The 25,058-nt window shown below is 40.2% G+C and overlaps 1 protein-coding gene across 1 annotated transcript in view; it reads right to left on the minus strand.

Moving 5' to 3' along the window:
* The window catches only part of THSD7B (thrombospondin type 1 domain containing 7B), a 444,053-nt gene that overhangs the window by 194,494 nt on the left and 224,501 nt on the right, over positions 1 to 25,058 (minus strand). The window contains exons 5-6 of the mRNA XM_082763038.1: positions 9,237 to 10,014; positions 1,033 to 1,284 (exon numbers count right to left, since the gene is read on the minus strand). Of these exons, the coding sequence (XP_082619164.1) occupies positions 1,033 to 1,284; positions 9,237 to 10,014 (1,030 nt within the window). The remainder of the gene's footprint in view (positions 1 to 1,032; positions 1,285 to 9,236; positions 10,015 to 25,058) is intronic.

Genomic DNA, 25,058 nt, shown 5'->3' on the forward strand with positions numbered 1-25,058 from the left:
TACACTTCCTCTCCTGTGCTAGCAGGGTGCATAAAAATGATCAGCATTTGATTTTGAATGAACTCAACAATATAGTGACACTTTTACAGGTTACGCCTTCCTAAAAAACGTATCTTGCAAAGGCTTTATCAAAGGTTTTGGCAGTAGCTGGCAAAGCACCAGAAATTCACGACTTGATCACTGAATAGGCCTCCTATTAAACACATTCATTCACAGGGGGAGATTTGTCTACATGTATATAAAACCATAACAATTTTGAAGTATTTTACAGTCAATCTCAGAACATGTGACACACAAAAAATTAAGCAGTATTTTATTTTCTTTACAAAGCAAACAAGACCCCACTACGCTAGCCTGGCCAGGCACTATTGCACAGATTTACAGATCAGAAAGGTGAGTTCCCCACCTTCTGCCAAAACAAAGATTGCCATAAACCAAGCTAGTACTCAGGGATTGCTAAATATCCCTGCTTAAGAAGTATCCAGAGGGAAGCTGCGTAAAGACCAAGCTGTTACCTCTGATCAGTTCCCATTTTCCTCAAGGAGGACCATAATTTTTTATGGGGAGATTAAGGGGAATCATTAAACCTTGTGTAAAAGTCATGATTGAAAAGCCAATAAAAGCACAGTTGTGGAGACCTGCCCAGTCTGCGCAGTTGAAGAAATTCTCTGAACCAGCAATCAGCATGAAAGCTCTTTCAGAGAACAGGACTATCTGGCTCTCAGTTTTTAAAATAGGAAAACATAAGCTGTAGTGAGCGTAATTTACATTTATTTCTATATGCAACTGTAATTATTGTAATAGCAATGATGATAACAGCAACAATTATGAGAACGCTATTAGCGATAACTAATACCACTAATCATAGTTAACAGTGATCAAATCAATGATCTTTCAGACACAGATACGAGCCATGATGTGTGACCCTCTCCACACATACGCATAGACTTAAAGCAAGGAAGCTTTTCTTTGCACAAAAGCACCTCCGAACAGGGGGTTCTTCAGAAAACGTTGACAAAAGCATGCAGGTACCTGGGACAGGGCTGCAGCAGCTCTCTCCCTCCTGCGCTGCACGCTTCCCTCTCTTCCAGCTCCGGGCAGAGCTTCCCAGTGCCCACTGCCAGGCTCTGCACACCACGGCGGCGGCTCCGAAAGCCTGGGGCGAGCTCTCCCCAGCTGCAGGTCTGTGAGCAGGCACTCCATGCCGACCACTCAGATGTTTCACAGTCTTTGGCGATGACACAGGATTTGAAGGTCAAAGGGACAGCATCTTGCACGCACAGGCTGTGATAAGAACAAAGTAAAAACAGCTGAGATCTTAGTAATTTTTTCTTTCTCCAGCACAAAGCCCAGATATTGTACCCTAACTCAGACAAGAAGAGATCTGTGGTCATTTGGGGTGGCTTGCATCAGAAGACCTGCCTCAACACCAAAGCAATGAGGGCAAGAGGAGCTGCAATACACATCCTCCATTTCCAGTGAGTTCCGGCTGTTATCTTGCATGCTGAGTGGTTTGCAAATACTACAGTTAATTTATTTTAAGTTACAACAGATGTAAAAGGCACTACATTTGCACCTGTGCAGTTATAATTTCTCAGTTTAACCAGGACTGAAAATAAAAGCCAAGGCCTGGAGAAGTGTTGCCACTGGTGTTTGCTCTCCTCCCTCCGCACACGGAACTAGCTGTCCAGCATCTGTCCCCCTAGGTAGCAGCGCATCCTGCTGAGCAACTCTGCTCTTTTAAAAAATAATTAGGCACATATTAATAAGAAATGTTTTTGTTCTGCAAGATTGTTATCAAGCAAGTGCTGTTAACTAAGGCCAGAGGGGTTTCCAACCTGACAAACCACAGGAGACCATGGCATGCCACAACCATACATGTACTTTTTGGGCTCATTCGCATTACCCCAGCCTTCATTAGGACACAATCCTCATTCATTTTGTAACACAGCAAACACAGCATGTGGCTCAATGCAATGGAAAAATGAATTTTAAGAGCTGACTACTGTAGACACGTGAGACAGCGCTCTCCTGCCCTGCTCAGTCTGGAAGGGACCAAGCACAGCTGCTCCTGCTTCACCTCTCTGCAGTTGGAGATCATCCACAAGGCCACCAGGAATTTCCCAAAAAGGATGAGATACCGTGGTTGTCTCCCAGAAACCACAGATAACTGATGTAACAGAGCTGGGAAGGATGTAACAAAAGAGGACAGAGTTACATACAAGCAGAGAAGTCACTCAAACACCACAAAGGAGCGGATGGGGGAAAGGAGAGAGGAATCAAAGGTGAAAAAAACAAAAAGATGGAACCCAGAAAAAAAAGGTTGTCACCAGGAAAAAAAGAGCTAAGAATTTCTGATATCTGCCCGGTGTTACAGCGATGATGCAAATGGCTCTGAAATTAAGACCATCCATGAACTCAGTGTGAACTCTTTAAATTCACCTTCTCCAGCCTCCAGTTGCTCACAGTCAGGCTTTTACCAGCTGTAAGGAGCAAATCCATGTGCACTTAAAAGGTGTGAAATCTAGAGCTGGTGCCAAGGAACGAGTTATTACCTCACTTAATATTACTTATAACACAGTCTGACTAAGCTAACTTTCTCTACAGAAAATACACCGGGCAATCATTTCAGGATTGCACGGCAATCTCACAGGGGAGCAGAGAAGATAACGGGCATTCACTCGCTTCTCCTCCAATTTGGGAACCGGTCCATTTCCCACAGAGGTCAATAGGAATATTGCCATCGATACGTGACCAGGTTTAACTACACCCTGAATCACTAGCATAATACAGCATTTAGTATCTTAAATTTACACTTCTTTTTTTAAGTTTGAAGTGTAACTCAACACTTTTTGTCTCAGCTTCATCACCTAGAATAATAGTCTCACAGGTGCAGGGAGGATGAATTTGCTAAGGTTTATTTTAACAACTCCTTGAAGCAGAAACCTGTGATATGCCCCCAAATTATTATTGTTTATATCAAAAAAAAAAAAAAATTCTCATGCCTCTGTCACATGTTGAATGCAACTGATTGCATAGCTGCATCTGGTACAAAACATCAACTCTATTGAACCAAGGACTGGAAAATGATAATCATTATATCTGAACTTGAGCTAGGCTAGTGATTTTGAGTCTTGGTTGGAGCATTAGGCTGGTGGAGTCACTCAAAGTGCAACCTTATTTCCTTTTTATTACTTTTGTAACAGAGTTATCAGGTGAGCCACCAATACCACAGTGCTAACAAGAAAGGATTCCTGATTTTGAGTAGATAAAATGCTAGCAATTGGAAATCATTGTCCTAAGTGTCTATACTAGAAAACTAGAGTTAACCTAAGAACATAGCATGGAGGCAACCAATCTCACATTCAACAGAATAATCAGAATCTGGTGTTCAGATACCAACAAGAAAACCCAAATCCATTTTGATGATTGCACCACTGCAAATGAGAAATTTAAATCTGACCTGATCTATGCTGAAATACCAAGGAAAATTAAGCCTTTAAACATCTGCTTTGGGGTCTTCTTCAAAATGAGTATTGCTAGTCCTAATCATTAGCAAGACAGTATCTACAACACCTGCTCCAATGGATTCAAACACATGCCAACACTTGGGCTACAAAAGACATCTCTGCCCAGCATGAATCTTTGCTATGTGCAAGACTTGCAAGTATGTGAAGCCTGAACAGCTCATTCTTTCTCTGAAAATCCCTCCACCTTTCCTCCTATAAAAGGCTAAAGAGAACTTTGTTGACCTTCAGGTGAACAAGATGTGGAGCTGGCAATTTTCATCCTTCTGCTTGGGTAGATGTTTTTGAAGGAGAATTGCATGCAACAGCCAAACAGAAAGTGAATCTAATTAACTTGTACTCATTCGTTCAGAGACTCAAAGTCAAATTAACTGTGACACCAAGCAACACAAAAACACATGTAAAAACACAGCCCATCCTTTTGCATGAAATTCAGACACATTCTTTCATGTAACTGATGTATTCAGAACAATCTGATACAGATAAAACCCAGGTGTGCACAACATTTATTGATCTGAGCCTACAAACAAACCTCAGTTAGCAAACCAGCAGGGAAGGAAGGAAGTCCTGGGGATGGCAGGTACATCATAAGCCCATTTTTTTTATAATAACTTTCCACATGTTAATGTATTAAGGTTAGATCTTCCTTTTAAGAGTCGATCTGGTGACAGCAATATTATAACGTACTTCCACAATTGATGCTTTCTGTGTTGCAGGGCTGGACTGATACTGTAAAACTCCAGGAATTGTTTTGCAGTATATGTTATGCTGCCTGCGGTTTAAGATGGATCAGTTAGTTAACAGACAACAGATGCATGAAGCTTAAAATCACTCGAATGGCAGAGAGCCTTCTTACTCTTCTGTGTACTGAGGGGGAATAGAGTTCCTGGCACTGGACTCATTAGGGTCTAATCATGACTGTAGTGGACAGAGCCTTGCTGTATTCCTAACAGCATCCAAACGCTTTTTTCCTGACCAAAGGGAGACTCACGATCCAAAGGAACACAGGCTGTATGTAGTGCCTGAGACGTCTGAGTTCTGGTGTCTCCAGAGCTTAATGCACAAGATCCTCTGCTGCGATTAAAAATAAATGCTGACATATTTGTGCCAACTAGGCAGGCATTTAGATCTTAGGGCTACAGAAGCAGTTGGCTTTCAGCACAATTTGAAAAACAAAGAAAAATCCCAGTTATTATTGGACAGTATTTCCAAAATGTTACTCTAATTGAAAAGAAAAAATGTGGCCACTGTTCGTTTGTTTAGTATGCTTTTAATAAAAGCAAAGGAAATTACACTTTTTTTTTTTTTTTCAAGGACCTCCTTATCCAATAGTTCAGGGATTTGTTTTTCAAGCCTGAGCACTGAGGCTTGATTCCTACATCTGCTGGGAAAAAAACCTGAATGCACACACACACACACACCCCTCCTCTCCCAGAACAGAATCACAGCCATTACACGTAAGTGTATTACAGCACAGCATTTGCACCTCTGCACTGTGAAATTTTGTTCTCATCTAGAGAACAGAATAGTGTCAACAGCAGAAATTGCAAATAATTTTTCCAAGAAATGTACGACAGCACAGTGGTTAAGTGCAATCCACTAGGAAATGGATAATGTAAATTCAAATTACAAAGGTAAACAAAAGAACTGAGTGCCGCTCTACCACATCCTCCATCTACTGGTCCATTGACTGAATTTGACCTGAATTTTCACTTACAAAGGCAAAGTAAACTGAATTCCAAATCCAACTCTATTATATCATCATCACCTTGCACACGGAATGAAGAGTTTAAGAAATACGTACCTGAAAAAGACTCCTCATCCAAATAATAACCAAAAAAAAGGCACTAAAGCTGTTTGCTCCTGATGCTAACTTCTCAGTATGCTCACTGGGAATACTGAGTGTGCTAAATGAATGCACTCGTCAAGTTAGAAAAATCAAGACAAAATTAGGATTTCAATATTTAGCTATAGGCACTGATTTCACTACATTAAAATTTAGTGTCTAAATTAAATAGGAGAAAAAAAAAAAAGGTTCTTAGGTTCTTCATCTCACTACTTGGTAGGTTTTTACAACTGCGACAAAAGAGAAAACCAAAACCAGCAGAATTTCTAACTGTAAATTTGTTACAACTTTTTCAGAGATTTTCGTAAATGTATGGAAGTGTTTATGGTTGGTTTTGTTACTGGATGGAAGATTTAAAGATTTAAAGTTAAAAATTTTTGTTTATCTGAAACAATAATTTAAAAAATAGGCTTTTTAAAATGAATGAAGTCTTTAAAAGATTCTCTAATATCTCTAAGAGTATTTCATTTTGATCCTACTCCTTTTATGTTTTATGAATATAAAGTTTTCACACCAAAATTACTTCTGAACCTTTCTCAAGTTCTACAGACATTCTGTTGGTCGACTGTCTCAATTTCTAGTGTTTTTCAAAAAGAAAAGCTCCATCTCTGACTTTCCTCTCCCTTTCTCCCTTTTTCATTCAACAAATGCAGATCCTCCAATCTAAACAACATTTCATCAAAGACATTCCCTGCTTCTACGCGCCTGTTGCAGTCTGTCCTATGTTCCAAGCACTTGTGCTCCTTTCAAAGCAGCTCCACTTTACAGTATTTACTTTAGAAATTCCTAGCGTCTTCTTGTGCACCTTCAAGGCTGAAACAGGCACTCAAAACTTCACAGGACCAATGATTTAAATGAAAACAATGTTTTCCTTATAAAGCAAAGGATTCTTCAGCTCTCACCCAAGGGTTTCTGTGAAACCAAAGGCTGTGGTTTTTTTGGGGGTTCTACAGCACAACTGGAGAATTGGTGGAAAATGGAAAACAAATGTCAGACTTGTTTCCTGCTATTGCTCCTTATTTTACAAGAGAAAGGACAACTTTTGCTGTTCTCATGAATCACAAACTTGTTAATGGAGAGGTGAAAATTAATTTCCTACCGGTAAATTTACATCTCTAACAAGAGGATACATGCAGTCATTTAGTCCTTAAAAAACAGCTTGCACCCATCCCACCAAAATACATTTTTTTTGCAAAAGCCTGTTCTTTCACACCAAGCACTGTACCACTGTAGCCCCCCATTAGCATGCACAATGATTGCTGCTTGCTGGCATAATTGGCTGACAAACAATCCTGAGATTAGAAACAGGTAAATTTAACAACTTTGATAATAAATTAGGCAACAGACACCACTTGTGGACACCACAGGGCCGTCTTTGCTGCTGCATTATAAATTTGGAAATGAGCAGAATATGTGTTTGCTATCCTCACATGGCTTTTGACAGGTAATGGTGTTAAAATGACCGCTCACATCACCTGCTGCTTTTCTTCAGGTTAGTGGCAGAAGGGAGAGTGGTGGCGATAAAATCCCAACACACCCCAATAATCGTGCAGCTCAGAGACCTCAGTGAAACATCTCTAGGATCCCTAGGCCAGGTCTAGGGCCATTTCTCTCTCTTCCCTTAGTTTCCTAGAAAATTTAATTTGTATCTCTCATCGGTACTTACTCAACAGCATTATTCTAAATAGGAAATCTCAGCCAGGAAAATGAAAAAGCACAAATAAAGCACTTCTTCCCAGTTTTACAGCAGACATTTGGCTGTCGGCCAAGCCCTGCTTCAGGGTTATGCAAATTCATTTACTCTTCTTTATTGGTAGGCAAAATATCATCACTCTTATAAAGTGACATCTGCAAGATCTGATCCATTCTTCAGGTGAATGGCAGCAAATATGCTGCACAATGGAACGAGGAAGGCATTAACATGGGATGTTTTTAGGGAGTTGTTGCTGGGGGTTTTTATCAGTGACACTAGAAATTAAACACAAGTTGGATTTTATGATGGATTTTAGGTTTGGGTTTTAGTTTTCCAAGTTCAAGCTACATGGCTACAAGTAATAACAAGGGGTTTTGTTTGCTTTGTGTTTGTGTGGTTTGGTTTTTAAAAAGACCTTTTATCCCCTATGGAATCTATGGATTTTCCTCTCGTATATTGGCTTACTAAGAGAAAAGGATGGGTTAGCCTCAGCTAAGACACAGCCCCAACAAAAAAAGGTCTGACAGGACTGTAAAAAGCCTGCTAATGGAGCTGTATGTTCCCAAATTGGGGACTGGATCAGCTAAAAAGAAAGGAAGGAAAAATGAAAAGACAAGGGAAGAAGACATCTTGATCACAGGTAGAGACACTGAAATTTAACCTTCTGGGACCTTCTGCGCTGTCATCCAGAAGTTCAATGTGTTACTCACACAGCAGTGAAACAAAGAGCAAAGTATGAAAACAGTGTCTTCCGTTCCCCATTCCTACAGCAAATGTACCACTGAGCGTGTGAGGGCTGAGACAGTGAAAGTTTAACAAGTTGGTATTCCCTATCCAGAGCTACTGATAAGGAACGAGATACAAGGCAGAAAAGCAGCTAACACATGTTAACGTACATAAACCTGCTGCGGATTTCACAGTACCATAAATCACAAGTAACTCCAGTAAAGTCAAGCAGCTACATGAGCATAAAATCTGTATATTTAGAATCAGCATATATTAGAGACTAGTAATAAAGTCAAGATGGTAGAAAACTGCTGCAACAGTTCACAAATCTTGACTTTTTTCCAAGCAATAAAAAATATGTACTTTGCTACAGAGGTAATAGGAGGAGGTAGCAAAAAGGCTAGAATGTATATTTGCACCTCAGTATGTGTGCAGAAACATTTCTGACATAAACAGGGACAGTGAATTGGACACAAAATAACCCCTTATCTCTCCAATTTGAATTTGTGCAGGCACCAGGAGCTATAGATTACTGAGAAAGATCGATTTCTGCAAAATTCAGGAGCAGGATTTTCCAAGAACTTCTAAGAAGTTCTTCAAAAATCTTACTTCTGACTTTCTCAGAACTCGATCAATTCCACAGCAATCTATAGCTCCTGGTATCTGCCCAAATTCAATCTGAAGTCAAATGGCAGAGCTCAGATAACTTAAATTTAAATGCAAGAAATGGAGAGAATAAATCTTTCCATTATTTGCTGTACATTATTGTAACCTTCACATTTGAATTACAGTAAAGCAACCTGCACAGACTAAGGAAAATTGTTAGCTAAAACACATGAGGATAGAAATCAACAACCACCGTCAAAGAAAGAAATGCTAGTCACGAATCGTGTATCAGTCTCACAAACATGAAGGCTCCTCAAAAGCAGGAGACAATCACGGTTTTGCTCACTGATCTATCTGTCCAAGAAATACCTTCTAGTAAATTTGCAAGTCCTCTTCAGATTTACACTTCTCAATTTATTCAGTGTTGATTTGTAAGAACTAAGCAGTTTAAGCTGATGTTATTTTAGCCTCTTCAGCCAAATATATACAGTAGGTGACTGAGAATGAGACCTTTCTATGTTCAGCACCTCCCTCTCCCACAGCTATAGTGGGAAGTGATACGTATATAACTCCATTTTCTTGAGGTTTCCTCAAAACAACAAAAAACAGAAGAGAAATATTAAAAACATAAAACGAGTTAAACAGTCACGAATCACAGAAGCATGCAAAATATTCTGGGGATGCTAGCTTCACAAGCAGGGAATTAAATCAAACAGCAGACTGCAAAGAAAACACATAAAAATTTGCATTTAAAACTCGGAAAGGCAAATACACTTGTGGCGTGGCCGTGAAAAGCAGCGACATACAGAAGAAAGGACATCAAAGATGAGGCCCTTACCTCAGCACAACATTTTTGCCGTCACTCCTCACGCACCTGACTGGCCGGCTCTGATAGCCGACCTGCACCTCCCGGGCATGATGGTGAGCTTTATGGCCTTCGAGCCAGGACATGCTCGGCTCTCCAGAGTCCGTGCCAAAATCCAGCACTGCTCTCTCAGCCGCCATTGCATCGTCATGATGGGGCAGCCTGCACTCGCCCCAGGGCCCCACCTTGAGGCTGTAGATGTGCTCCTCTTCCCCGAGGGGACAAGCAGCCATTTCGCAGAGCCTCGACTCAGTCAGGTTGGGGCACGGGGCACCCCCGTACAGCGGGGGAGCGACTACGGTGCGTGTCCGGTGCCGCATGGTCCTGGCACAGCCCCCACCGCACTGGGACCAGGCGGAGAAGTCGGAGACGACGCAGTCCCGCGGGCACGGCACCAGGCAGGCCTGCTCAAGGGGTGGCCGGGGTGCGAGATGCTCGCAGATCTCGCTGGCGACGGTGCTCCTGTTCAGCTTCTGGAGGCAGCGGGCGCTGCGGCGCTGCAGGCCGTGCTGCGCCGTGACGCAGGCCCCAGCCTCACCGCCGGGCACACAGGTGCCCCATCCCGAAACCTCCCACTCGAACAGCTCCAGGTGCCAGTCGCAGACCTTAAAGCACCTCCGGTGGCTTTCGGGCTTCTCCTTCTGGTCGCAGTTCGCGTGGTGGGACGTCCAGCCCTCAGTGTGGGTGCACCAGATGGCCCGGCTGCGAGTGCCCCCTGAACCGCAGTCACCCACACATCGGCCCCAGTGACCTGCAAAAGAAGAGGGTTGAGCCATGCCAGGCCAACAATCTCACCCAAAAACCGCAAAACCATGCTCTGGAATCCATTAAAAAGTGAACAACTATCAGCTAGTCCCTAAAATTGGCTAAATTTGGGTTTGCAAGCCACTTCTCCCCATGTACTCACATCATGGGATGCCACCTGCTCCCCAACACTTGGAAAAAAATTTTTTCCTTCCAGTGCCCCACAAATTAAGGACAGGACAGGCACATTTCTGCAGCAGTAAAATGCACCCCAAAGCCTGAGGAAACATGAATATTTAATTCCACTTGTACAAATGAGTATAGAAACAATCATAAAGGAACAATAATCTAATAGGAAAAGAAAGTCAAGTTAGATAAGAGGAAAACATTCTTAATAGAGCAATTAGTCAATGGCATAAACTGCTCTGGGAAGGAGCTGAATCATCATCTGTGGTGATAAAACGGTGAGGATAAATACTATGGAAATAAAAGCACGCTCTTAATAGGAGTTGAAACTGGAGGAACTGACTTTACATTACAGTGTAAATACTACAGAACGGGTCCCACTGGGCGCTGCTTTATGAGCACGGCCCCATATAGCAGAAGAGGCCCCTCACGTGTTTCAACTTCTAAATTACCCTGGGAAGTACCTCGAGCAAGTCGTCCCTGGTTGCAGCACACGGTACTAGAGATGGGGGCATAGCTAGTCATTCAGCAAGAGAAACGAAATCAAAATTAAACCCACGAATCTCATTTTCAGTTCTGGAGCACACAAACATACTTATGTAACTGTATGAATGTTATTTAAGGATTTGCAAGTGAACTTAAATCAGACAAGGCTAAATAGAAAGATTTTTCTCTAAAAATATTATTCCACAAAAATCCACCTGGTCCACAAAATAATCTAAGGTCTATAAAGTACAGAATTGCTTTCAAAATGAGGAGAAAAGGTAGTGGAAAGCACTCAGGCTGAATCTTAACATATTAAAGGGATTTTGATGATCATGTCTCAAGAGGGTTTCATCTCATTCCTAAGTTTAAAAACTTTCCAGTACCCCATAATGGAACCATTTCACTGGGTAAGAACATTGCATATGTAATCCACACTTGAAAGTACACTGCAACAAACAACAACTTCTGTATTATTATTTTTTTTATGGCAGAAAATTAACTTACAATAAATAGGTCAATTTATATTAAAAAATGTTACTCCAGACAAGTTTTTTAAAATTGATTTTTAAAACTATCAGAATCAGTTATATGCTTACACTAAGATAGCAAACACATAAAAACAAAACAGCCCCCATAATGGCTGCAATTATAACACCAAGTATTTTATCTAGCTAATAATGTTTTTGTAGGTAAACCTGTTGTTTTTTTCTTTATGGACAGAAAGGATTGCATCTTCCAGAATGAGGGCCTTGATATTATGATAATAAATAAAGAAACAAATGTCCTTTTCTTTTCCATAGTTAATAAAAGAGAGAAAGTAAATACTTTGGGTATAGCCAAGATTCTCCTACAACACATCCCACATGGGGAATTTGGAGCAATGCAGAAACTTCAATACAAATCTTGAAGAACCTCACCGAGTGTACTGGGTCTGGCTGGAATGTTAACTTTCCCTGCAGCAGCCCATGCAGTGCTGTACTCTGCACTTGTAGCTGGAACAGCAGTGTTATCACACCAGTGTTGTGTCTACTGCCAAGCAGCACTGGCACAGCATTGGGCCTCTCTCTAACCCTCCTAGGGGGTGGGCAGAAAGTGAGAAGAGAAACATCACTAGGGCAGCTGACCAAAACCAACCAAAGGGATATTCCATACCATATGATGTCACACTCAGCAATAAAAGGTGGAAACAGGAAGAAGAGGGGAGGGGTGGGCTCTCGTGAAAACATTGGTCCTTCTCCCGAACACCGGCTACGTGCGTTGAGGCCCTGCTTCAAGGATGTGGTCAATCATCTCTCATTTGTGGGAAGTAGAGAGTAATTTTCTTTCCTCTGCACTTCCACATAGCCTTCATTTATTTTATTTGTTTGTTTCCTCCCTTCTTTTTATTTTCCCTTTCCACCTCCCTTTTCCCCTTTCCCTTTTTATTTCCCTTTAGGTGAATTGTTTAGTTCATAATAATCTTTAATTAATTATTATTATTATTTCCCTTTAATTAAATTATCCTTATCTCAGCCCCTGAGTTGTTCTTTGCTTTACATCTCCCCCTCCTCATCTAAAAAAGAGGGGGAGTGAGAGAGCGGTTGTGGGGTTTAGTTGCCCAGCACAGTAAAACCACCACACCGAGCTGTCACTGTTGACTCTCCTCTGGCATCACCACTCCTGACTGTACAGGTTTTTAGTGATTAGAGGTTACTACAGATCTCCCCAGAGCTGCCTCAGGAGCTTCAGAGTCACGCGTGGAGCACAGTCTGGCCAGTCAGGTAGACAGTGATGCCACCACCTCTCCTTGCTGCATTATTTGTTGCCAGCGCCCTGCAGCCCAACGGCTGTGATTACAAAGCAGAGACCCAGGAGATGTCCCTTTGGTGGCTGCTTTTCCTCCCTCATCCTCCAGGGTATGACTACAATGCCACCCTGAGTCTGACACCTCCTCTTGTGGTCAAAAAGCAGCACGCAAGATGGATTTTCAGAGTCATCGGGGTTTAGACAGCTCCAGCTTTTGATGCATCCAGTCTTCAGGCTATGTGAACAGCCTTTCTCCCTTTTGTGCCTGTATTTCACACCAAAATATGCCAGTTCAATGTAAGGACTCAACAGTGACACATCTTGAATTGGAAAACACAGCAGCAAATTATACTGTACACCACAAACTGTACTATACTAATTATAGTTAGTTACCATTGACTTTCACCATAATTAAATGGGCTTAAAAACTGAAGATTCCAAAAAATTAGACTTTATGCTTTTGAAGTTACAAGATACATGAAGAAGTCTACTGACAATTTGAATGTCTGTTCTTGATATGTCATTTTGACTTAAAAGTCTATTCCATAAAATGCCAAGATTCAAAAACAGTCAAATTATGTATATGCTGTCATCTTACTAAAAATAGGAGTCAAAAATCAAAACTCAAATACTAGGTGGCTTTACTGTATCATGAGTTTATCTCAACATTTCTCTGAAAGCAGTTTTACAAAGACAATTTTTTATTTTTTGATATCTGGAAGTTTCAGTGCAGGAAATGTCGTTTTTTTCACAAGTTTGTTTTGAAAGCAAAAAGTCATGAGCAATATTGTTTCACTTCAGCTTAGTGCATAACAACATTTTGCTCACAAATTGCTTGGAACAGACTACACCAATTTAGGATTTACTACTTATTTCTTAGGACAGCAGGATTTACAATCCATATTCCTCTACATCAAAATACCACTAAAAGACTCGATATAGTAATAAAAAGCAGTTGAAGAAGGCTGGCCAAATTATATTCACCAAACCTACCACTACTCTTTCACCATTGCACAAAACTCATCTCTTCAGTACTGCTACTTTCCTGGGTGTTACTCAAGAACTGTTCTATGTAATAGCTACAGGTCTACCAGTCCCAACATTAACAGGATAGATAGATACGCAGCAGAAGCCTTATGAAGAAGTGACCTTTATTTAACGTCAGAAGTGAATTTAGAAAGAAAAATTACAAATAAAAGAAAGAACTCATAAGCAATTACATTATCATTAGACACATCACAATTTGCAATTATTCTCTGGCAAACATGCTAAAAATATAGCTTATTAGACCCACTCTTAGCATGCCAAAAATAAGCATGAAAAAATAAGGGTGAAAAATCAGATGCAAATCCCATTACTGCAGACGTTTCTTCACTTCCGATGATCTCTTCAGGACACAGCAGTAAACTTATCCTCAATGTTTCATTGCTTAGTTAAATATCCTGTTCAGTAGCTTAACTGAGGAGAAGGATATAAATACTTCCCAGTCAATAGCCTGCTTTGTAATTAGTATTTAAGTTGTTTTTTTAGAGGAGCCACGTTAAATTTACACCTTCCTTGAAATAAATCTGAGTCAATTAGAAGGAATATCTCAGCAGAACATGAATAACAGTATTAACAATATTTTATTAAAAGCCTACTGGAACTTATACACGAAAGGCTAGAACTTTAAAAAGATGCATTACAATTCCCAGTCTTGAACGGGAGGCCACTGGTTATTAAAGCACAAGACTAAATAAAATGAAATCTATTTCACGGTGAACAGCCTATGGAAAGTACAAAAAGATTAAGACAAAACATAGACATTGCCCATCTCCTAACCACTGTAACCTAATCAAATAGTGGACAGACTCATGGTCTCACACCACCACCAAAAAGTAACATTTTTTGCCCATCTAGGAGCAAAGGCCTCCAAATTCAAGAAGGCAAATGTTCAAGAAAAGATGAAAACTGCAACAAAAATGTCCAAAATGAAAAAGTGTTGACACTCCTCCAGAAGGCAGGAGCATCCGCAAAAGCAGACCCAAGTGCAGTAAGAAAAAAAGTGCATGGCCACGTACACATCTGTGGCTGATGATTATGTTCTGTAAGCAACAACTCAGGAAGACTGGGAAGAAAACTGAAGAGAGAGTCTAATCAAATCACTATTCCCAAAAATGAGAAGTCAGGCAACAAAGAAAACTACAAAATAAATAAATAAATAAATAAATAGACATCCCACCATCTCTTACAAGACATCTATAACACTATGTGATGATAATGACATAATAGCAATTAATATATTAAGTCAATCTAATGAAGAAAAAACAACACCTTGTTCTGTTTGCCATCCTTTATCCAACAGAAAGATAACCATATAATTAGCGCAAAGAGCTTCTCTAATGCAGTTAGAAGCAAGCAATATAGCACTGCAATTGTAGTTTATTTCATGTAGTGGGCCCTGATTTGCTTTTCCTGCCTGCAAGACCTACCTACAATTATGCAATAATCATGTCTGAAAGGATACAGTAGCATCTGCTCTTTGACACACAGGTCACAAAAGCGTAAGGCAAGCAGGCTATTCAGACAATAATTACATATTACAGACAAAATGAAACACAACTAAGTATCAAATCTCAAATAGATATCCCAATAAGAGTTGCTTAATAAGTATGTTATTGCTTAATAAGGGCTGGTACAATAATTATGCTGTGTTTAACGTGACATTTAGCTTAATTGCAACCATTTCACCATCTGAGAATTCATTGAATAAGCATCTTCCACAATTATTCTGTCCCTGTAGCTATGTACTAATTTGCAAACTTAGGACAAGATTAGCAATCAGTTAAGTAGAGTACTGTGTTAGCAATTTCTTTCAAACAGGCAATAGATATTTTCCAAGTCCCATCTGATATACAGAACATTGAAAGAACTCAAAGATTTTTTTGAATTTTCTACTTAAAACAAAACAAAAACTTTGTCTTTTAGTTTAAGTATCAAATTTAAGAGCAGCTGTTCTAGACCTTGCCAGTTTGTATTTAAACGGAAAGTATTAATTCTTAGCGTAGATAAAGATCCCTGAATATCAGAACAGAGAAGTATGATGCCACAGAATCATCTAGGTTGGAAGAGACCTCCAAGTCCAACCTCTGACCTAACACTAACAAGTCCTCCACTAAACCATATCACTAAGCTAAAATGTCCTTAAAGCCCAGCTGAGGAATAACGCCACCAGATGTGATTGTAACCCCCTTTCAAGAGAAATGTGTAATTTTTAATGTGACTTGAAGGTACATTTATTTATCATGAACCGAACTGTCAAAAATCATATGAACTACCGCATTTTCTCACCACTTAATTAATTTTAGGTATGACGCAAAGGCATTTGACAAAATGCCACAAATTTTTTTTTTTTTTTATTATTTCAACAAAAATCTTACTATACTGATGAAAGTCATATCACTTGTATGTTGTACTCTCCCCATGTCAGTTTATTCAGTCCACTTTCATCTTTTCTTGTAGAACGATGAGACTTAAATATTTGTGGCACAGAACAGCTCTATACATAGCCTGACACCAGACTTAATACGTTTACCTACTTTATACTACTAATATTAAGTAAAGCTATTGTTTGCATAATTGTGTACTGCCTTGCTTTATGGAAAAGACTTCCTGTATGCCTGCCTTGCATCTAATGCCACATTTCAACCAAAATGTAGCTTTTCTTCCTCACCTGTACTTAACTATCTCAGTAGGTTTGCTATATATTATTAACAGCAATTCAGTAAAATGCTTTCTCTAACACTTCATATGAAAGATGCCATACAAAACAAGTCTATTGTAATATTTGCGATGTATCACACATGGCAGAGAAAATTCCTCTGATTCCTGTGATTAATTTTAAATATCTGCAGCACTTTTTTAAACTTTCATGACCTACACAAATGAGTAACTCAGCAGCTCAGTTATTCATCTTACTTACATCTGAATAAAAGTGAAGTTTAGTGACTTATAGCCAGGCAGCATTTTGTTCCAATTTTACATTTCAGGTTTTTGCCTTATTATCCACATGCGGTAACACTCAAGACACACTCCAGCAAGTAAGACATTGTACAGCAAAATGTAATGAACACTGTTGTTTATGAAAATTCAGTGATTTACTAACCCCTTGGCACTTGAAGGCAGGACTTCTCAATATTAAGCACTAATGTAAACTGCGTTAGCTGAGCTACTCAATCATGTGCCCACACCCTGGAGATAGCCCAAGGAAAAATATTTTTTTCTTTCAACTCTCAGCTTTGAAAGGAAAAAAAAAAAAAAAAAAAAAAAAAAAACAGCCCACACATTGCAATACATTTCTGAAACACCCATTTGACATATTTTGAGGGTTATGTGAAAGCAGTTATCTTGTCTTGGTAGCAAATGATATTTAGAGACAAGGTTATAATGTATATAAGAATACTATAAAAACGAAAGTATAAATAGGTGTTACTAGCAAATTACAACTACATGTATTGCACTGTGTATACGATTAAAACCACCCAGTACTGGATTAGAGAGCTGTAATCTAACATTTTTAAAATTCTGAAGTATGAAAATCAATTCTTTTTTTTTTTAACAAAATAATCTTCATAAGGTGTTTCTAAATGTAACCTTAACAGAAAGCGCAACTGAAGAAAGTTTCTTCATGTGCTCCACCTTGACTTAGACGCTTACATTCCCCGAGGGGAACTGGGTCCTTGCTTTGAAAATCACCACGAATTGATACAGCAGCAGTAATGCAGCATCTCCCACCACACAGCCTGCGCTATGAAGCTGCCTGGAGGCAGTGCCTGCAAACAAACCCCTTCAGGATTTCTCCCCAGCTGGGCTGCCAAGGCAAGGAAGGGTGAGCAGGCTCCTGCAGGACAGCCAAGCAGGTCTGCCTAGCACTTGTAAGCACCAGCATAGCTGCACAGGTTCAGGACAACCTGCACTGGTCACTGGTACCTCCTTCATGACTATAATTAAAACTTCTCTCCAGTCCATAGAAAGCACAATCTAAGAGGTCTATATGAGGTCTACCCCTCCAAGTGGTTCTTCTGGCACGCAAAGCCCAGGTTTCATTCCAGATCCACCTTCTTACTAATAGCCCAGCAATGGGTAGGGCCGCTACAAAGGCAGCACACAGCTCTGGAAAAGACCAGCCCATCCACGTCTCCACAATAAACTTTGCCAAACAATTTAAAGATCAGCATCAGTGGGTTTCTACAGGAATTGAATCAGGAAATTCGCTGTCAATGTCTTATTGCTCTGAGACAGAGCCTCAGTGGAAAACAGCTGAGGAGGAAACACTGGCAGTGGTTCAACATGGTATTCGAGCTCCGAGATACAAAGAGAATTCTTGTATTAGTTCTGCAATAATTCATTACTTGGCAAACACCAAAAATACTTTCATCCCTTTTTCTGAATTTTGACATCTGCATTTTCTAATTTTCTTATTCTTTCATGAAGCTTAAAGTATACTTGTTTTTTGAAATAATAATAAAGTTCTGATATTCAAAATGTTAAGAAAAAAAAATCCACACAAACAATTGTCTCATAGAAAGAAATTGTGAAAACACTGAACACACCAATCTGCATACCTGCAAAACCTTTGTGATGCTCTGCTGAAGTACCAGAATTTACTTCACATGTACATAAACACGGGAAATTGTGTATCTGTCTCCAGACATCATTTTAAGGGAGAAATGTATTTCTTCTGCTTGGCTTTGTGCCCTTCTCAACTTATATATTTTATGACCCACTACAGCACAGAAGTCATCATATTTTTTCAGATACTATATCGTATTTTTTCAATCACTAAGCCATGATAAAGGAACCAAAATGCAGCATTGGGCCCTGAGGTGGGTCAACCCATGCATGGAAGGCTGCAGGTATGAGCACATCTGCCACCCAAAGAGGAAAATTCCTCATTTCCCCATGGAAATGGACCAGACAATCATTATTCTGAACAAGCTAGCATTATAGAAGAGCTATACAATGGGCAGGATTTCCCATGCTGCTCAAACTACTACTAATTAGTATTTCTGCAAAGATGGAGAACACTGATGGTAGCAATCCCAGGCAACAGTATAATTAAATCACAGAACAGCTGAGGTTGGAAGGGACCTCAGGAGATGATCTGGTCCAACCTCCCTGCTCAAGTAGGGCCCTATACAGCACATTACCTAGGGTTGTGTCCAGACAGCTTTTGAGTATCTCCAGGGAAGGAGACCTCTCTGGGCAGCCGGTGCCACTGCTCACTCAGCCTCAGGCAAAGAAGCTTTTCCTCGTGTTCAGACAGAACTTCTTGTGTTGCAGTTTGTGCCCATTGCCTCTCATCCTGTCGCTGGGCACCACTGAGAAGAGTCTGGGCCCATCCTCTTGACACCTTCTCTTCAGATACTTCAACACATTGATCAGACCCCCCCCGAGCCTTCTCTTACCCAGGCTGGATATGCCCAGCTCCCTCAGCCTTTCCTCATATGAGAGATGCTCCAGTCCCTTCATCACCCTAGTAGCTCCTTCCTCGAGGAGCTCCATGTCCCTCTGGTACTGGGGAGCCCAGAACTGGAAACAGCACTGCAGGTGAGGCCTCACCAGGGCTGAGGAGAGGGGCAGGATCACCTCCCTCAACCTGCTGGTGAAGCTCTTCCAAATGCACCTCAGGATGCCACTGGCCTTCTTGGCTACAAAGGCCCATCACTGGCTCATGGTCAACTTGTCCCCCAGGTCCTTCTCTGAAGAGCTGCTCTCCAGAAGGTCAGTGCCCAGCCTGTGCTGGTGGATGGGGTTATTCCTCCCCAGAAGGAATATGACAACTTCTGCAGGACCCTGCACTTGCCCTTGTTGAATTCAAGAGGTTCCTCTCTGACAATCTCTCCAGCCTGTCGAGGTCCCTCTGAATGGCAGAACAGCACACTGGGCTACCAGCCACTCCTCCCACCTGTGTGTCATCAGCAAACTTGCTGAGGAGGTACTCTACCCATTATCCAAGTCATTGATGAATAAGCTGAACAATTCTGCATCCAGTATTGACCCCTGGGGGACACCGCTAACTACAGGCCTCCAGCTAGACACAGGTCATTGTAGAACTATAAACCTTCCTTTCTAGTGAGCATTTATTTTTTATTATTATTATTTACAGCCCACATGTAACCATCCACTTTTAATTAACTATTCTTAAATTTCCATTACCCTTGACACCCTTCTTAAAGGCACCAAACTCTAGGAAAAAAAAAAAAAAAAAAACTTCAGTGAAGTGCAATACTTAGAAAAAGCTGTGCAGGAATAAACAATTTAAACAGCTACACCAAAGTTTCAGAATGATAAGCATTCTCCAGCAGTAAATCAATCTGCTCATCCAGTAGCTCTTCTAAGCACAGGCTGCTGTCAGGAAGAAGGGCTGAGCTTTGAGCAGCGTCCAATCAATCTAAGAGGGCCAAAGTGCTTAAGTTTCCAGACACCATAAAACCGGGATGAAGAGCTTTGAGATTCAAGAGACTCAAGTGATTTTTACTTCAGGGAAGAGTGACAGACATATACTCATAAATAAATAAATAAGAACAACAAAAAACACATCTGTAATAATTAAAAATGAGAGGAGAGGAGAGGAGAGGAGAGGAGAGGAGAGGAGAGGAGAGGAGAGGAGAGGAGAGGAGAGGAGAGGAGAGGAGAGGAGAGGAGAGGAGAGGAGAGGAGAGGAGAGGAGAGGAGAGGAGAGAATGAGAAATACACTACTTTTCAAACTGAAGTAATTTCCTATCACATCAAAAATTCAGCTTCTTGATTGCAAGGTCCAGGAGAACAGAATAACTAAACCACTCAAGTTTGCACTCAGGGAACATGATCACTTCACCTTGTTCTGTTTCACAGAACAGGTGTTAAAACTAGAAAAATCTCGGGACTCTTGTGACAAGAATTACAAACTCTAAGCAAGCACAGCATATCTAGGTAGGTATGTAAAGAAAGAAATATGTCCCTCACATTTGGAGGCTGACTTTCCCAGGTATTGTTCCAAATGACTACACATGCAGGCGAATGACAGCAAAGCACTGCCAGATTAAGATCACTGCATCAGGCCGGACTGAGATCCAGTTGTTTGATTTTGTTGTTGTTGTTTGTTTTAAACTAGAATTTTATACCTGCTCAGTTCCTGGAGAGCAGGACTTGGCACACAGCTACATCCGATCCAGAGAAACAGACCCTCTGCTGCAGTGCTTCTCTGTAAACACACCTCCCATACAAGAACAACAAAAGCTACAATAATACTGGGTAATAAAGCATTACAACATAAAGAGTAATTTTTTATTTTCTTGTTTGTTGGTTTTAATTTTGTTTTTTCTCTTCCAGTTAAGTTAGGTTCCCTGGGGCAAAAGCCAGCAATGCTCTAAGTATAAACAGAGAAGAGAGTACTGTAGTGTTGGCCATAAATCTGCGTCAGTAAATTAACACAAGTCCAAGCCTTCTGAGCACTGCAGTGGGCAGAGTGTTAACCCATGGTCCCAGGGTGGGAATAAGCACATTTAGGGGAAGGGAAAGGTTGTTGTTGGCTTTTTTGTTTTGTTTGGTTGGTTTTCTAATACCTACACTGCTGAAATAAAGAAACCTGAAAATGGAACTTCAGTTCCAAAGAGGATTTATTCAAACATCAAGTCATGCACCCAAATTATTCAGAGGTCAGAATATTGCTACTGGCAGATTGCCTTTTCAGAGATGTTTTGCTTATGTTATTCTGAATTTGTAGCAGTTACATATTTCTGAATAGTCTTCAGCTATCACTAAAAGTCTAGCAGGCTGGCACCTTTACACACATTTTCAGAAACTTCAGCACAAGGTTACAACCAGGTCCTTGTAGATGTTTAAACATTTGAGAATATATACCCTGAGGATGATTTTGCATATATCCATGTTTCCTGAAAACCACTGAAAGATGTGGCAGGGTGCACAGAGCACTCAGGAATTCTGCTCAGGCCATTCAGTGAGCAGAGATGAACAAATTTTAACCTGGCAATCTGGCCACTGTTGCCATAAAAGATATCATGCTATGATTTTCTGAAGTAAAGAAACAGCAAGATGGAGAAGTATCAATTATGAGTGCACATCTGTTGTACGCATATTTTATGTCTGAACTTAAGCATCTGTTTTATCAATGTTAGCCGACACTTTGTGACCAAAAATGTTTAGAAACAAATGTTTTTACATGTTAGTAATCATTTAACAAGGCCTCAGAAAACGTAGCCCCTTAATAGATTTAATTAACAGGTTAATGATGTGCATAGCATGCACACTCTCAAAAGCAAAGATTTCCACATTATGCTTGTTTCTGTTTCACAGAAGCAGCTTTCTGTAGAATATCTGAGCTAATGTAATTACACATCTGGTACTTCTGCTGCTTTCAATTGTAGAGATATTCATAAACAGTGCTACTAATTTACACAAGAGTACCTAAATGTTCTAATTTTTTACACTACAAATAAAGATATTTGCATAAAAATACAACTGGAAGGAGTTTTCTTTTGTAGCTCTGAGTGGTTCTAGTGAATACATAAAATAATCATTTATCCTGCAGAATAGATCTAAGATTTACACTGTTGTCAGAACTGCCTGTGAAACCCGCACATACTAAGCACTCAAGTTCACCTTTATATAAAGGGGTCAAGTACAAGTTTTTAGACATTTTTAAATTAAATAGCAGCACTGGTAATCACCTTTGTTCCACTGTGTCACCAACACAACAAAACTAATGCTTTACAATATCATTTCTTGGTAAAGTTCATTCATCATCTTCATTGTAACTGGGAAATGATTGAAAAAAAGAACAAGTCAGAATAATGGAAATCCCACAGTATCTTTACTGGTATTGTCAAGAAAATATAGAGTTTATTAATTTAAATATGCTTCCAAGAAGACCACAAGTTCGAAGATGATTCAAGAAGATAAAAAGCCATTCCTGCCTCAAGCTGCTTTCAGTTCAATTTAGGTCACATCTGGGTTCATCAAGATAGCACCTGAAATCCCACAGTTTACTAAATATTGACAGAAGACACTGCTCCTGTAAGTGTTTAATCAAAGCATCAGATGAGTCCCAAGTCCTGGAGGAGCGTTACTGAAAGCGTTACCTTTAAATACCTGTATGCTCAAGCTCAAAGTGTACCCACGTGGGAGAAAAGACAAGCCAAGAAAAACACTCTTTTTTACTTAATATTTTAAGGCACATCTGATTAAGAAAAAACAACTCATTATTTGTTTAATAAAAGGAAGAGAATACATGTGCATGTGTGTAAATCTGCTGCTCAATGTATATATCCATACACACTCATACATATGCGTACCACTAGAAATTTATATCCAACAAATTATCCCATTTCTCTGCCATTTTGGGATCAGTGTCCTCGTACTCCTTCAGTGCTACAGAACCTGTACCTGACATACGAGAGGCACGTGCAAAGTGCCATGGTTACCCCATGATGGAGTCAGACATACCACAGCCAGTTCCTCCTCCCTCTGAGAAGGTACTTTCTGTGTCTCAGAGGTCACAATGAACGCTGTGAATGTGTGTGACAATTTGGTGATGGCAAACAATGGATAAAACACTCTTCATCTAATTTCTCCCTGACAGTAATCCAGACAGGCAGAGCAGGGAGAGATTTGTGGGGACCGGAACATAAAAATATTTAGCTGCTACTCCTGAACCACAGATTTCAGAGGAGCTTGGGGATGTTGCTTTTATATGAATATGCTGTTTCCAAATGAACCAGCTCATTATCATGTCCCAGCTGGTTCATTAGTCAGCACAGGGAGATTCAGTATCACCACAACAAAACAATCAATGGCTACAGAAAGAGACTTCCTGAGAAATGGAGTGGGCTACCCATCCTCCTCCAGAAAGAAATCCACCTCTCAGTCTTCTCCAGAAGCAGATTCAGAGAACTGAAACTTCAGAGCAAACTTGGCATACCCATCCCCAACCTCCAGCACTAAAAAAAGCTGCCGCACCCTCAACCAATGGAGACCGCCCAGCTGTATAAATCTGGTAGTTCTGCCAACTAAGAAAATCTCTTTTTCCACTAAGAATACTAAAATTACTGCTATTAATTGAGTTTTTTGTTCCAGTGGGCATTCTTTAATTCAATCAAGCCACTTGGAAGTAGTCTATTAGAAACATCTATTCCTTTCTTAGATTACCACAATAAACATTATTCAGAATATTCTGAAGTAAATAAAGCCATTTGATTTGAAATCCTTTTAACACTAAGCTATATATTTTATATATACAAATCAAAATGACTGTTGAATAGCAAAATCAATGAAGAAAAGGGAGCTAAGAAAAATGTAATCCATATTAATTACATATTAAAAACATTTACAGTCTATCCTATCTGAAGTTTCAAAATTTAAGACATTCAACATCTTTGAAAACTGGCCTTAAATTACTTCAGTTCTTTCTCAGATGATGAATGATTTTTAGTTTACAGCAGACCTTGATATTATTTCAGATATAAAGAAAATGAGGACCAGAAAGAATAACACAATGCAGAAACAATTAGATCTGGACTACAATGATTACCCCCTTGGGATTTCAATTATACTAACAATTAATTGGTTATACTCGTACCTAAGGTGTGCTTCCTCTCTGCCCAAGAACAAGATTTTAAGCACAAAAAAAGCTTCACTGATGACCTGTTTTTCATCAGGCAGTCTTGTACATGCCCACTCTGATGTTCCTGCAGCGTCTTCCCCTCGGATCCTGGCCCATAAGCCCTTCGCAGGCCTGTCATCCACCAACAGCAGAGCTCTACACAAGGCACTTGTAACATGCTCTGTCACACATTAACGCAGCAATTAGGTAGCAGTGAATGCAATAATAGAAAGCAAAAATTATGCAGGAGAGAGCACCTCTGTGGTGAAGTGCAGGAGAAGGGGCAGTTGACCTCATACCTGCAGCCCTGAAACTTTTAAGTACACCTTTCCCACTGCAGCCCTACAGAAAACATATACAAATTAAAAGTATCTGCTAAAGAAGTCATGAGTGAAGAAAAGAGAAAAGGTAGCCCCATGGAAAAATATACTCTAGCAAAAGATACCAGACGTCTCTGTATTTAGAAAACATCCCCCCACTACTGAGTATATCTGAAGTCAATTTACATAACAAAAGTACAAACCCTTGAAAAGCAAGGAAGAGAGAATTTACCTTAAGAAACACCCACTTAACTTTTAATGAAAGATGGACCCTTTTTCTCAGTCAACACACCTCTGTGGATTTTCATTCCCACAACTTCAGCCCAAAGTCCTATTGCTGCCGCAATTACACCAGGCAGAGGATCATATTCGCGCCAAGCAGACAGAGCAGAGCACTGCACCAGAATGCTGATAGAAACACACGCGTCTGCTGTAATGCAACACATTCAAATAGCTCAGTCTCCAGAATAAATCAGCCTCAGACGTTCATGTAAGTAGAAACACAGATGTAAGCCAAAGATATTTTGCATAAACCCTCTTAGAAAGATTCTTCCCACTTATTAGGTGCTGCAGTGCTTTAGAAAAACAAGTCCACTGGAGCTCTCTCTGACTACAAGGTTCAGTATCTCAGGT

The sequence above is a fragment of the Aythya marila genome, assembly GCF_965140915.1.
Source record: "Aythya marila genome assembly, chromosome: 6".
Lineage (NCBI taxonomy): Eukaryota > Metazoa > Chordata > Aves > Anseriformes > Anatidae > Aythya > Aythya marila.